The 14,859-nt window shown below is 37.4% G+C and overlaps 1 protein-coding gene across 2 annotated transcripts; it reads left to right on the top strand.

Annotated features, from left to right (window-relative positions):
* Positions 1 to 5,659, top strand: LOC100148479 (XK-related protein 8). Of its 2 annotated transcripts, XR_012395084.1 has the most exons (4): positions 1 to 1,040; positions 2,442 to 2,635; positions 4,068 to 4,961; positions 5,053 to 5,383. XR_012395084.1 is itself a non-coding variant. In XM_001922777.8 (3 exons), the coding sequence occupies exons 1-3, from the start codon at positions 598 to 600 to the stop codon at positions 4,802 to 4,804; spliced, it is 1,374 nt and encodes a 457-aa protein (XP_001922812.3). In that variant the 5' UTR covers positions 1 to 597; the 3' UTR covers positions 4,805 to 5,659. The 2 variants fall into 2 exon arrangements, 1 of the variants encoding a protein (XP_001922812.3); XM_001922777.8 differs by having other exon boundaries at positions 4,068 to 5,659.
* Positions 5,660 to 14,859: the final 9,200 nt, after the last annotated feature.

The following is a 14,859-nucleotide window of genomic DNA, read 5'->3' as shown; positions in this document are numbered from 1 at the left end:
TTTTGCTTGAATTTAATTGTATTACCTTTCATTTTCTAAATATGTTTGGTGACAAAAATATTTTAATAAATATCTGTTTAATGAATCTGTTTTGTTTAAATGCACCAAAATACATTGCCTATATTCACTGAGAAATGGATAAACATATTTAAAAACTTCATTTCTAGTAACTGATTTATTTTATCTTTGCCATAATGATACATACATAATGAATGGTACATAATATTAATATTTTACTAGATATATTCAAGATACGAGTATTCAGCTTAAAGTGACATTTAAAGACTTAACTAAACTGGAAATAAAATTTCTTATTTTACCTTTTTTTCCTGCAGCTGGGGAGCTTTAAATAACCACTATTAAAAAACAGACATCTACTATAAAATAACAGACGGTTAATTACAGAAATTTCCTTAAATTTTAGTTTTAAAATACAGTAAATCTCTGTATACATACATGAAAACTACATTTCTAGAAACTGATTCTTTTATCTTTGCCATAATGACTAGGTTTATAAGTCAAACACAGAAGGCAAACACATGCAACATGCAAATATGTTCAAATGTTTAGGTGGCGTCAAACACCACTTCTCAACACATGACTTATTCAAAAACAGGAAGGAGTTTAGGCGTGGGTCCAAAGATTACTTTCTGTTTCAACTCTGTTCAAGTGTATAAAAATGGAAAGCGTGTGTTAGCTGTCACTATAAGGTTTCATGCACTGGACTGCACCATGGAGGAGAGCTTTCCTTTTCATTACTCTTTATGGGAATATCTGTTTTCTTGGGTGGGGTTGTTATTTTTCCTGCTGGATGTAGTAATGGACATCTTGACTGTTGTGTCACTTTATCAGGAGGAGAATTATGTGTCTATGGGGCTGATGATCTTTTTTCTACTGGGCTCCTCAGTGCTATTACAGATATTCAGTTGGGTCTGGTACTCTGACTCTTTGGATGAGCTTGAAACTAAGGTGGAGAAATTTGCAAAGAAAAAAAAATTGATCAAACCATTCCACTTTCTGCAGCTTGGTGTTTACCTCAGGTATGTGACATCTGCATATCAGTTACAACTGTTTTGAAAAAAGAAGCACACTATTTCTTTCTTGTAAAAATCTATATTGCTGAACAAGAATTGATGTGTGCTGAATTTTATGTTTTCAAATACTCTACATGATATATTCAGTTAAATGAAAATGTGTTACATGTATGTTAAATTCAGATAAATTAAATTTGGAGTGCTTTCTGACCTACTTGCAAAATACTTAAGTACATCTTCACGTTATTTTACAATGGGTTATAGGCACAGCTAGTATTTTTCAGCCAACGATAAGCTTTCGGTGAAAGGTTTATATGACTATTTTCATTTTCATAAGGTTCCTTTTACAGCATCGATATTCTAATGTAAATAAAATGCAATCCATTAAATAGACGTAAGTATTTATTTAGATGTTCAAGCATAAACTAAATGAAAGATCGTTTAAACACAAGCATCGTTAAAAGCAGGAGTCTAGCTCTGTAACTCCATTGAAAATACTGGTGTAAAAGACATTTTGTAGAAAAATAGAATTTAATAGATCGATTCTTGTCCGATATGATACCCACTTTAAATTGTATCTCAGTCACACAGTGAAGATCACGGATTTTTAAAGAAATCAGATCTTAAATGTGGTGATTTTGTAATGGCGTGACAGTTCGCCGGAAGTGATTGAGCTGGCTGACTGAAAATGAAAAGTCTGTGTGCATATAGCCCATTGTAATAGAATAATCTGCGTACATCTGAATAAAAAAAAAAATAAAATTATATAAAGTTAACTTAAACACTTTCATAAAGTTTCATTTAAAGTTTCTCAGAGTAGACTTAAAAAGTCTAAAAATGCCTAAAATCTCCAAAGAAAATGTTTTAATGTCTTAAAAAGTCTTAAATTCACATAAATATTGAGTTGTAGGTCTTAAATCTTTTTTAAACCGGTCCTTATGTTCCATCATTCATGAATAGCTACACAATCTGGGCATTAACACAATCACCAACAATCCATCTCAATAGAACTTTTAACTTTTTATTTACAAATGGCGTTTAGTTACTTTCCTTACAGTAACATTTGTTAAAATGTTCTCCATTTATTTACTGCTGAGGATACTGACCTGACCTTTTATTTATTTATTATTAAATTATTATTGAATGTATTAAATTATAATTATATTTTGATAGATTTAAAAAAAAATGCTTAGCATTTATCACTGTATATTCAAATTTCATTCAAAATGGTCTTAAAATATGTTAAAAAGTCTTAAATTTAATTTAATCCATGTTTCTGTACATATATGTTATATACATACATGTTTCTGTACAAAATATATTTGTTACATATAATATGGAATGACATATGGAATAAATGGCATCATTGTTGGCTGTTGTAAAGTGCTCACTACCTTGTGTTCACAGGTATACTGGGCTGATGGAGATCTCGACGACGCATTTTTTTCGTCAAACTAATACTTTCACCGAGGGTGTAGCTGTGTATCTGAGCCATGATCTTCAGATGCTTCGTCTATTTGAGGCGTTTTCTGAAAGTGCTCCGCAGCTCATACTCATGATGACTTTAACTCTACAAAGAGGAGAGTTGGAGATTTTAACAGGTCTGTTTCAAATCCAGATCTTTTTTTTTCATCAATGTTATATTTTCTTTAAGTGGTTGCAGCTTTAATCTAATCAAATAATTTCAAGTTTTAAGGTATCTATCATACACCCGGCGCAATACGGCACCAGGCACATGGCTGGTCTGAAAAGGAGTTGTGTTAAGGTGCAAAGTTGGCTCGTTGCAATTTTAGGGCAACTGAAACAGACCAAAAGCTGGTCTAAATTACATTTTATTATTTAAAGAGCGTGTTAGGGCCTACTCACACTATGCCATCCGTACCGTGCCCAGGCCCGTTTTTCCGGATCGTTTGAGAAGTGTGAGTGCGCTGAATCGGGCTCAAGCACGGTTCACTTGGCCGGCCCTGGCCCGGTTGGAAGAGGTGTGCCTGAGCGCGGTTCACTTGGGCTTTGGCGCGGTACGCTTGTGTGTGAGTGCAAAACGCGCCAAAGCCCGAAACTGAAAGCGAGACATGACTTTTAAGGGGCTGTTTCATATGGATTTATTAATAATTCTTACTGTTCAGTGAACAAAAACTGCCGTAGTTTATTAAAGACGCAAACCCCTCACTGCACGACAGCTGCGCGGCTTCAGCAGACCTCCTCATTCCTGCAGCACGAGAGCTTTATGATTATGAGCGCAAAAAGTGGCGGATCTGTTCGGCGAAATATCTGACTGCATGTCACCGCATCCCTAAGGACTGTTTGGCGAAATATTTGACTGCATGTCACTGCCTATCAAATCGACTGAAATGATTTAACTAGAGAAATCTCTACTGTGCTGCTGAGTGAGAGTGTGCTTCTCACTGAACAGCGCAGCAGCGATGACGTAAGTGTGCCGAGGCCCATTTGTGGTGTGAGTGCAGGCCGTCAGGGGAGACGGGAGGGGGGACAAGCGTGCTTTGGCCCGGTTCGAGGCAACTGTACCTAGTGTGAGTAGGGCCTTAGTTATGCACCTATGTGGGTCCAAAAGATGCGTACACATTGCTTAATATGCACAAGATGTACAGCAATACACCAATATTTTACATATGAAAAATAATGAAGTATTAAATTACTACAAAAATATGATTTAATGTTCAAATTTAATATTTAAATCAGTTTGATTTTGGATTTAATTTAACATTTTATTTACAACCTGGATTAACTACAATCCTTGTTCCTCATGAGTTTACACTCAGATTAAGATAAAAAAAATAAAAATTCTAAAGACTCTTGGAAACCAGCAGCCATTGACATCCACAGACATCTAAAAATACTATGGATATTCATTTTGTACCTATATGTTCAGCAGAAGAAACTCAGATAGGTTTGGATCAGGTAGACGCTGAGTAAATGATGACAGAAATTAAATCTCTTAGTGAATTATCTCTTTAACTGCTTTACTTGCTTGTGTGATATTGTTAATAACCTGCAATGGTCTTTTCATCTCAGGTTTGAAACTCCTCTCATCAGTGGCCTCAATTGCCAGTACTGTTACCACGTACCACCGCGGCATGCGTGCTTTTCTTGAAGATAAACACAAGATGAGATGGACCTCGACTGCTTTCTACTTCCTGTGGAACTTTCTGCTGATGATTCCCCGTGTGGCCGCTCTGGCGCTCTTCTGCAGTGTATTCCCGTGCTACATCACTGCTCATTTTCTATCTTCGTGGATGGTGCTGGTTTTGGTGGCCTGGAGCCAGAAAACAGATCTAATGAAAAGTCATTGGGAATGGCTTTACAGAGCTACTGTTGGACTCATCTGGTACTTCAGCTGGTTTAACGTGTCTGAAGGAAGTATAAAATTAAAGAGTGTCGTTTATTATAGTCTCATGGGTTTGGACACGATTTTGCTGCTGGGCTTCTGGTGCTGGAAGGTGGTTGAGTATGCAGACAGTTGGAGTACGTTAAATCCTTATATAGTGGTTCCAACACTACTGGGTTTGTATGTGATTGGAATTCTAGTGGAAATAATATACTACAGATGGTTTCATCCTACCTGTGACAAAAACAAAATAGCTGAACCCAGTAAACCAACACCAATATTTAAAGTAGACTCAGTAGGCTTTCGCAATACGACAGACTCTGGAGACTTTGAAGGGTCGCCTGCAATTGCAGATGAAGGTCCTGCTCCACCTGTCACTGGAGCTGTCAAGAGAAGCAGGACTTTGGCTGCTAATTTCTTCTAGTTATTTCCCTGCACACATCTTTCCAACATCACTCATCCTTTTCCTAAATGTATAATAATTTATTACACAGAAAATTCTAATAATTTTTTTTTTTTTTTTTTTACAAAAACATTTTGCTAAAAAAGTATTTATTGTTTAAGATCATTTAAACATGAAGGTGCCACATTTGTGTTTTGTGTCTGTAAATGCCATGTATTTGCATTAAAAGAGATGAACTATTAGATAGTGTACTTATGTGGTTTTGCAAGACATTTTGTTATTGTTGTTGATGTTGTTTAGATATGATATGGTTAGTGTTAGGAACAGATTTGGAGAATTGTGTGTATTTGCATCAGCAGTGGTAACAGTTGTATTCCAGATCTTTAGCCATTGTATGCCATTGTCAAAACCCCAAACACAATAAACATTTTACATACAAAACACAGCTTTGTCAAAAGCATGTTTGTCACATTCAGGGATAACATTAATCACTTTTTTTTCAACAGAACACAAAATATTTTCAAAAGTTGTCAATAAATGTTTCAATGCATAACACCCTAATAAATTGATGCTCACACTTTGCGCTGCCGCTTTGGATTGTAAACTCCGCCTATTTTCATTTGATTGGCTGTCTCAATAATTTTAACATTGGCTGTTTATAAGCGGAAGCAAACCAGCCTTAAAATGTATTTTTATAAGCAATTTAAAAGTCCTATCATTCTAAAAGTAAAGCATTAGAATTATTAACAATACTTAACAATTTACTGGTTTTTACCTAGAATATGGAGGTAACTTTTACCTCACCTTATGATTATGTAGGAATGAAAATTATATGCATTTGTTTATATGATCTTTTTAACCAAGGAAGGCTCACACAAATTCCAAAGAAAGATACTGACTAGATCAGGGCCTGGTGTGTGGACTTTGGGGGTTTTTACGATGTAGTCACATGTTGATTGTCAGTTTGAAATTATTTGGGCTTGATACAAAATAGTTGGTAAACTCTGCTCTGCTCTGCCTCTTTTCCCGTCTCTGCGCTTTCCTGCTCTGCTCCTCTCCTCCTCTGGAGTCTATCTTCTCTGACACTACTGCAACCAGGCTAACTTCTAGGCCTGCTCTCTTTGTCTCTTTCTGTCTCCCCCTGTGTCTCCTCTTCTACCTCTGGTAACTTTAATTTTACATTTAAGCTGGGTGCAATTTATATCATATGTTTTATCATTTCATATTTTGCCATTTTATACAGTTATTTTGTAATTAATTCAGTTGTAACCATGACCACCTTATAAAGCAGGCTAATAATAATAATACTTGTTATATATATATATATATATATATATATATATATATATATATATATATATATATATATATATATATTTATTTATTTTATTTATTTTTTTTTTCCAGAGATTTGTCAGCGGTTTTGTTACAAGCCATGTTTGATCTAATCTTCTGTGTTGTTAACTTCAGCTGTTTCTCCTCTCAATCAGGGCTAGCACGCAAGCATTTCTCTCCTGTTTCCATTTCAGTCTATTGGCCCCTCCTTATATACCTGTTCCCTCTTGTTACTCTTTGTCGGATTATTGTGTGTGTCAATGCTCATTTACCAACTCTCGCTTGCTAGTAAACTCTACATTTTTTAGTTACCCAGTCTAGTCTAGTCCAGTACGGTTTCTTGATCAACTACTTATCGCTTTTGCTTACCTGTGATCTGCGCAGTCTCCTCACCACTGACATCCTGCGATCGCCAGCTACAGCCCTCGCTCCGCTCCGAGGGAGCCGAGGCGGATCACCAGTTTCTCCCTCTCCAGTCTGCTTTCTCCCATGGGAGGTGGAAGATCGGCAGCTGCCTTGTTTCATCCGTTTTTGCAAAATAAACTCCTGATTTTGAACTGATCCATCTCTGTTTTCTGACCGAGCCTGACAGAATAATCTGACCCAAAACTTATCCTGGATGGATCTCACAAGGGATTCTCCTATTCGCTCTGCTATGGAGTTGCAGGGCATGATGCTGGGCCAGCATGAGGAGGAGGTGGCAGCAGCTAGACAGGTAGTCGAGAGCTTGTCCGCTCAAGTCACCGAACTCACCACTCAGCTCAGTAGTCTCGGATCCACTCTGGCACCCGGTTCCCATCCACCACCAAAGGCGCGGATTAACAACCCACCGCACTACTCAGGTCAGTCCACCGAGTGTCAGTCTTTCTTTCAGTCTTTACTTCGTCACATTCCCTTTAAGTCTCACCGTATCTGGTAATCACAAAGAGACAATTTCCTTTAAGTTATTTCGCTCTCCATACACACCACTAGTCTTGGGTCATCAATGGTTCATCCAACATAATCCTCACATAGACTGGTTTAAGAGGACTATATTATTATGGAGTGTACCTTGTCATGTCAAATGTCTTGTATCTGCTGTACCTGCTGTGTCTTCCGTTTCTGTGTTACAGGAGGAGCACGGTGATTTATCCGGTGTTCCAGAGGAGTACCACGATCTACGATCAGTGTTTAGCCCCAGTGTTTAAGACCCAATTCGCTTGGACCCTGGAGGCTCAAACAGCTTTTGATCTCCTTATGGAGCTCTTTTCCAAGTTTCTAAAACTTCTGATTCTGAACTGATCTATCTCTGATTTCTGTCCGAGCCTAACAGGTTTACTTTTCATCAAATTTATTTTTTACAGTAGACATTGTTTATAATGCATGTTGCATGACAGACTAGATGATAAATAACTGTCTGTTTAAAAACAATATTTGATTACACTTTATTTTAAGGGGTCCTTGTTAACAGCATCATTATACATGATATAAGGTTTTTATTTTTAATTAGCAATCAACAGGACCCAAAATATATACACACCACAGATAACCATTTACCATGCGGGAAAATCGTGCGTTTACAAGATAAATACAGCAAGATTTTTAAATATCAACAGGATATTTACACATCACAACCCTGCAATTTGTCAATTTGTACAAAAAACTTGGCAGTATTAATGCATAACTGATGTCAGCTGCTGCAACATCGCTTGTATTGTTTATTATTTTTTGTTTATGTTTGCCTTTTATTCAAAGGGTAAACTCAGTGCTTAGACTTTGCGTTTACATAGTAGCCTGCGTTTGCTGTTATATCAACACAAATGGTTGCAATAACGTTAACAAAGGTGAGGTTTTATACACTGAAGATTCAATCGCGCCAGCTCCCCAGCCGCAGCGCACATACTCGCGGGCCGACTCCGACTCAGATGCGGCGGCAGCTTCGGTTAACAGCCACCGCATTTGGCCCGATTAACTCGGGGTAGAATCGGGTATTGTGTCCACAGGAATTTGGCCTGAGTAGATCCAGCAGACGGAGCCGAGCCGAGGGGTACGTCTCTGGCAGGTGAGAATCCAGCCGGAACTGACCCGAGTGTATTTTGCTATCTGGGTGGCAAGGAATGTATCAGCAAACGAATAAAGCCTGAAAAAAGCCCTGACCTTACCGAATAAACTGTGTTCCACCAGATCTTCTATGTCAGAACGTATAGTTTACTGCTGGACTTATTATATCATAGTAAAATAACACATAAATTGAATAATAACTCTTCAGTCTCCTGCTGAAGCTCAGACGTGCTGCTTTGAGAAACACCAATCACCGCTGTCAATCACGATGACACGCCCAGCATGAAATTACTGCTAAAAACAAACTGTTTACAAAAATGAAGATCTGCACCTATTTCAGCATGATAACCAGTGCCTTAATTGAGCAGAACCATCTTTCGGGACATTTTATTGCAAGTGTAATTATTTTTTTTGTTTGGGCTCAAGTCTCATTTATTGAGACTTGAGGGGGTGATCTAACGGCCGAGACCTTCATTCAAAAGCAGGCTTGCTGCACAATTGGTAGTTTAAAAAATATTTAATGTTTTCTAAAACTGTCTGGCCATCTTAGCAAAAACATTATTTGAAATATGTCCATTAAGGTTTGTAGGAAAAATATCGATGACTATTTGTAAAAGTAATACAAACACTTTTTGATAAGATTTTTTTTTTTTTTTAAATATGGCACTGATAATGAACAGTTGGGTTCTTTTAAACGATCACAGCTTGTGTACTTTTTTAACTTTAAATTAACACATTTGTAAAAGTGTCAACAATTATAGCACTATTGCAACTTATTGCTACCTAAACTACCAAAAATTTTACATGTTAATAAATATCAGTAAATTAACAGTTATGAAAAACAATCTGAACTAGCAATTTACTCTACTGAGTGAAGCCAGCAGCCACTGCTCTTCTGAGTCACTGTTTTAAAATTGCTAAAAGTCTAATGAAGGTTAAAAATTGCAAAATTTGTTGCGAGGTGCTTATTGAAAAAAAAAAGTTGCTAGGGTTGTATGAACAGAAATTTAGCAACAAAATTGCTAAGTTGGCAACACTATATATATATATATATATATATATATATATATATATATATATATATATATATATATGTGTGTGTGTATGTATATTGTTATGGCCAGCTTGCTCCCGACCGTACCATAAAAAGGATTAGATACACAAAAAAGTATATAATGAAATAAATATTTATTAAGGAGAATAACAAAGTATAACAAACTGTCTAGGGATTTGAAATAAATAAGTAATCAGCTGAAATTCTCTTTACCCCATCTCTAATAAAAAGATTCTGCAAGAGTCAAAGAGAGAGAAAAAAATCAATTAGCAAACAATCACAAAATAAATATATCTCTTCATCAAACAGCTCACTTCTTCTTCCTCTCCCAGCACCTCTGGGCTCTAGAAGTGCAAAAAGAACAACAAAAGTGAAACATGCAATATGAACAGGATTATACTCTAGAGAGTGTGTTCACAATCACATTATCTTTTCCTCGGACATGCTTGATTTCAAGATTGAAAGGCTATAAAATTAGACTCTATCGCATAATTCGTTGGCTTCGGTTTTTCATCTGACTTAAAAAACCAAGGGATTATGATCAGTATAAACAATAATTGGTGTAGCGATCGACCCTAAATATACTTCAAAATGTTGTACAGTCAGAACAAGAGTAGGGGCTTTCTTTTTTAATGGTGAGTACACCTGTCAATGACGATTAAACTTCTTTGAAAAAGTAACTTACAGGTTGTTCTACTTGATTTACATTGTCTTGCAAAGAACAGCGCCTGCACCACAGGCACTAGCATCAACTGCAAAATGGAAGGACTTCTCAAAGTTGGGAGCAGTTAAAACCTGGAGACTTGCTAACAAGGCCTTGCAATTTTCGAAGGCTTGTTGACATGTCTGTGACCACTGGTACTCAACTTTTGGACTCAACAAATCAGTCAAAGGTGAAACAATACTTGCAAAGTTTTTACAAAAATTACGGTAGTAACCAATCATCCCAAGAAATCGTCATAATTCTGTGGCTTTTCCAAATTCAGACTTTGCAAGGTTGATTGTTAAACTAGCCTCTGCCAAGCGTGAAAATAGGTCTTTGATTTTATCAAGAAGTTCAGACCAGGTAGAACTATACAAAACTACATCGTCAAGATAAGCGTCGCATCCAGACATTCCATGCAATACACAGTTTACAAATCCTTGGAATGTAGCGGGAATGTTACAGACCCTAAAAGGCATCACCGTGTATTGAAGGAAGGCGTCTGGGGTATCGAAAGCAGATAATTCTCTTGCCCAAGCAGTTAAAGGTACCTGCCAATACTTAAGTAGATCCAACTTACTTACATATTTGGCAGAGCCGACATGATCTACGCAGTCATTCGATGTAAGGGAAAACAGTCTGGTTTGATATAATAATTTAATCCTCTATAATCTGTGCAAAACCGACATGAACCATCAGGTTTGTTCACCAATACACAAAGGAAACTCTAGAAACTAAAACATCGTTCAGCCAAATTATGAGCACTTAGGTAGTTCACTTGCAACCAGGGACATCCAGAAAAAGTGAAGGAGAGAAAGCACTAAGAGATTACTAAGAGACACTAAAAAAATTCACTAACTCGATGTAATTTCTCTCATCATCCGTCAAATAAAGCAGATGGCTGGACAAATAAGAAAGAATCTGAAAGTTGTCAAGGCTTCATCTATATTTCCTTGAGAACGAAGACTCCCATTCTCATTTTTCTCAGATAAACAGAGGCAGAACAAACAGGAGCAACATAAGGCTTCAACAAATTAATGTGACAACCCTGAACTTTCTTCCGACGTTCAGGAGTATTCAACAAATAATTATTGTCTGAAAGACGTTTAGCTACATTGTAAGGTTCAGTGAATTTCGCTTGGAATGGGTTAGTAGGAAGAGACAACAATGCTAAAACCTGATCACCTGCCTGAAAACTCAGAAACTTGGCCTCCTTGTCAAAGTGTTGCTGCACTTTCCTTTGTGTCTTACATAATTTCTTTTGAGCAACAGCTTGCTTTTTATTAAGTCTACGACGAAAACCACTTACATAATCTACAAGGTTGTCAGAAGGTTTAGATGAACGCCACACATCAGCCGAAATAGTAGTGGGCCCTCATATTTCATTTCCAAAAACCAATTAATTTGGAATAAAGCCAATACTTTCTTGAGTTACTTCACATGTAATGTACAATCACCATCGAGCTCCACACAATATGACCTTAAAAGAGACTTCAGGGTTTGATGAAACATTTCAAGTGCTCCCTGGCTCTGTGGATAATATGCACTAGAAATATTGTGATTAACTCGAAGTTGACAGAGCAAAGACAGACATAAAATCGGTAAGGGCCCTTAGAATAGGCTTAAGGTTGATTTATACTTTGTAACTAAAATTATACTAAAATTGTAACTACACGTCGCAACAACGCGTAGCGCAAGCTCTGTGATTGGTCGGCTTGCTAGCACCGACGAGTCTGGGCGGGACAGAGAGCCGCGCGAATGGCGCGAGCGATTGTTTACAAGTGTGGAGTCCCGTGAAGGAGCTCCGGATGGAAAGTTTTGTTCTGTGTTTATCTCATGGTTAAAGTTGTTGCACGTCCACCGGTTCCTGCCTCAAAATGAGCGAGTTTGAGTCACTTGAACATCCAGGAAGTGTTCAGAATAGCAAAACAGAAGTGAAGAAACTCGACACAGAGGAACATTTACACCTCACTGCCCACTAGCGTTTCGTAAGTGTTAATGCAGACCAACGGAGACAGCGCGCAGAAGTATAAATGCACAGTTGCGCCGGTCACTTGACGCAGAAGTATAAACCAGGCTTAAGTAGTTATAGATCTCAGTGGGTAAGCAGCAGGATAACAGGTAGTATGGCACATAATGAAGCAACAACTCTCTTAATTGCTCTTTAATTTCAACTTTCATTAAAGTGCACCATCGCTTGCAAATTCAACAATAGTGCAATTTTCAGTTTTGGTTGAATTTCTAAATTTTTGACCATATGCCTTAGGCACCAGTTCATATGCATGCAATACAGCGGTTTTCACAGATTCATACTCACCACTTCCTTCCAGGGTAAGAGCAGAATAAATATCTTAAGCTTTACCTGTGAAAACACACTGCAACAACCAAGTCCCAAACTTTTTCGGTTATTTCAGAGATAGAGCAACACGCTCAAAGTGATTAAAATATTTCTTGACCTCTTTTTCAGAAAATGGCAGAACTAATCTCATGTTACGATGAACATCAAACACCAATGCAGACGACTGTTCTGGCACCGGATGCACGTCAGCTTACAGTGTCTGCTATTTCCAACTCCCAACATGAACTGAAACGCTCTCTCTTCCTGTTCTCTCTCTAACTCTAGTTCTAACTGTTGCTGTAGTTTCCTAGCTTCAAATTCCCATTCTGTTTCTCTTTCTTTCATTGCGCAACCCTCATGATCAGCACAGAGTTTTTCTGCATCTAAATACAGTTGTTTCTCTTGCATTGACATCTCTGGAAATTTTAACTCACTTTCCTCATCAATTTTACAGGAAAAAAAAACACTGAAGATTCACTAAAAACAGCAGTTCTTACCTCTAAAACTCTCCTTTCAACCAGAGATCATTTCAAAGTTGTCATAAGTGGGTCCTTTTTTTCTTATCATGAGTAGTGAGATCAATATTAAAACGCTTGGTAATTTGTATTAATTTTTCCTTCGTACAACGCTCAATTAAAGATTCCGAGGGACAAGCAAAAAAATCATCGAGTACTGAAGACATTTTTGTATTAGCATTCACTTACACAAAACAACGCAAATAAACAAACAAACACTCCAGTACTCACCCGGAAAACTGAAGTCTGTACGAAAACTACAACTCCTATAATCCACTGCTTCGGAATCAACTACAACCGAACGTTATGTGATCTACCCATTCACAAAAAACTTCAAAGACTTACCTCAAGTTGGACATGTAGGTAAGCGAGGAAGAGTTTGGGGGAAGTTTGGGGACTACAAAAAAATACATCCAGGCTAGAGAGATGACAAATGCTTCAGGTTACAAGCATTCCCAATGCGCACACACCCTGCGCAGCGAAGGGGCTTGGTCAGAGGCGCTGTAATGTTCTAGCATAGAAAGCAAAAATGGTGTCCAAATGCTGCTATTTTAACAGAGCTTCTTCTGTTTCTGTATTTGGGCTTTTAAAGGACAAAACACAAAGAGAAAAGTGCTGAACATTTTATTTAAATATGTTCCAAAAAAATAAAAAATTAAAGCTAGAATTTGACAAAGGACAGCTTGCAGTATCTCTTCCAGTTCAGTGCTGAATTCCACAACCTGGAAGTGTTTTTATTTGTTAAGATTAAAAAAATCTTCATGAACATTTCTCTCTATGCAGATGCTTTCCCTGTGCTCTACAGCTCAAATAACCAATTCGCAAAAGATATGAGAACGCTCATATTACTTACATATGCTTATATCCCGAATAGATGTGAAAGAAGTTGTCAGGTGTTATTTTAGAAAGAAGGTGTGTTTAACTGTGTGCTCTATATCTTGTGTCAGATTCAAGCACAAACTGCTGCAGCTAACAGCTACTCTGTTCTGTTTACACAGCACAAAAGCGCATGCTTTTAGGCGTGTGACGCTTTCTGGTGACATGGAGCTGATTCACGAATCACAGCACATTACATAGCTAAATAATCAGAGCCTCTCGAGGGCGGAACTAGGAAATATGACTAGGAAATATATAGTTTTCATGTTAGCGGAGTAGCTGTATATAATTAAAGTAGGATAATTTTATACAAATGAAACATGAGCACATGCTACTTTGCATCTTATAAACACAACCAAGCCTTAAAAATACAATGTTCTGTCACAAGATGCATACCTGTAATGTATTCTTCATTGGAATTTTTATAAAAGCTCCTAATAACCCTTAATTAAACTAGAACTAGGGCTTAGTCCTGGCTTAAGCTAAGCCCTGTCTTTGAAACTGGGGTTGAAAGTCTAAGCCAGGGGTGTCCAAAGTCGGTCCTGGAGGGCCGGTGACCTGGTGAGTTTAGCTCTAACTTGCTTCATTAGACCTGTCAGGTAGTTTCTAGTATACCTAGTAAAAGATTAATTAGCTGGTTCAGGTCTGTTTGATTCAATGACTGTAAAAAATATAGACAACGCGACAGCCCCTTTTCCCATTGAATGATTTGAGGGAAAAACGCCTGCTTGATGGGCACAAACTGTCACAAAAGACTACTGAAATTTGCTGTCTAATGGAGCCAGAGGAGGAGCCGCAGAATCAAGCTTCCAACCAAACGCTTGATGTAAAATCAACCACGCCCCCCCGATCTTCTCCCTTGACTGCCGGTATCTGCACTATAACAAAGGCTTGCTCATGTAAATATAAGCACTTACTTTTAAAAACACACAATAATATTTGGTTTGAAAACGGTGTGATGTAAGCTGTTATACTTTAATAAACGCAGTACATGGTGGACTGCAGAAATAAACAATCTTTTATACACTCTAGCCTGAGTTAGACTAATATGAGCACAAATAATATATTCTCTTATAACAGGGTTGTTGGTATTTGTTATCTATATATGGGGTTGGAATACACTTGTAAAATATGAACAATAACATATAAACAACACGTACAATTTTAGAAAGGTTTTTATTTTTAATCAGCAATCAACAGAACCCAAAATATAGC

Source organism: Danio rerio, chromosome 19 (genome assembly GCF_049306965.1).
Source record: "Danio rerio strain Tuebingen ecotype United States chromosome 19, GRCz12tu, whole genome shotgun sequence".
Classification (NCBI taxonomy): Eukaryota; Metazoa; Chordata; class Actinopteri; order Cypriniformes; family Danionidae; genus Danio; species Danio rerio.
The sequence above is the reverse complement of the archived record's forward strand: the minus strand, read 5'-3'. Positions and strand labels throughout refer to the sequence as shown.

Coding starts and splice junctions, on each gene's coding strand:
- LOC100148479 (XM_001922777.8), top strand. CDS start 598: ATGACTTATTCAAAAACAGGAAGGAGTTTAGGCGTGGGTCCAAAGATT. Junction 1,041..2,441: donor CAGCTTGGTGTTTACCTCAG/GTATGTGACATC, acceptor TTGTGTTCACAG/GTATACTGGGCTGATGGAGA. Junction 2,636..4,067: donor AGAGTTGGAGATTTTAACAG/GTCTGTTTCAAA, acceptor TTTTCATCTCAG/GTTTGAAACTCCTCTCATCA.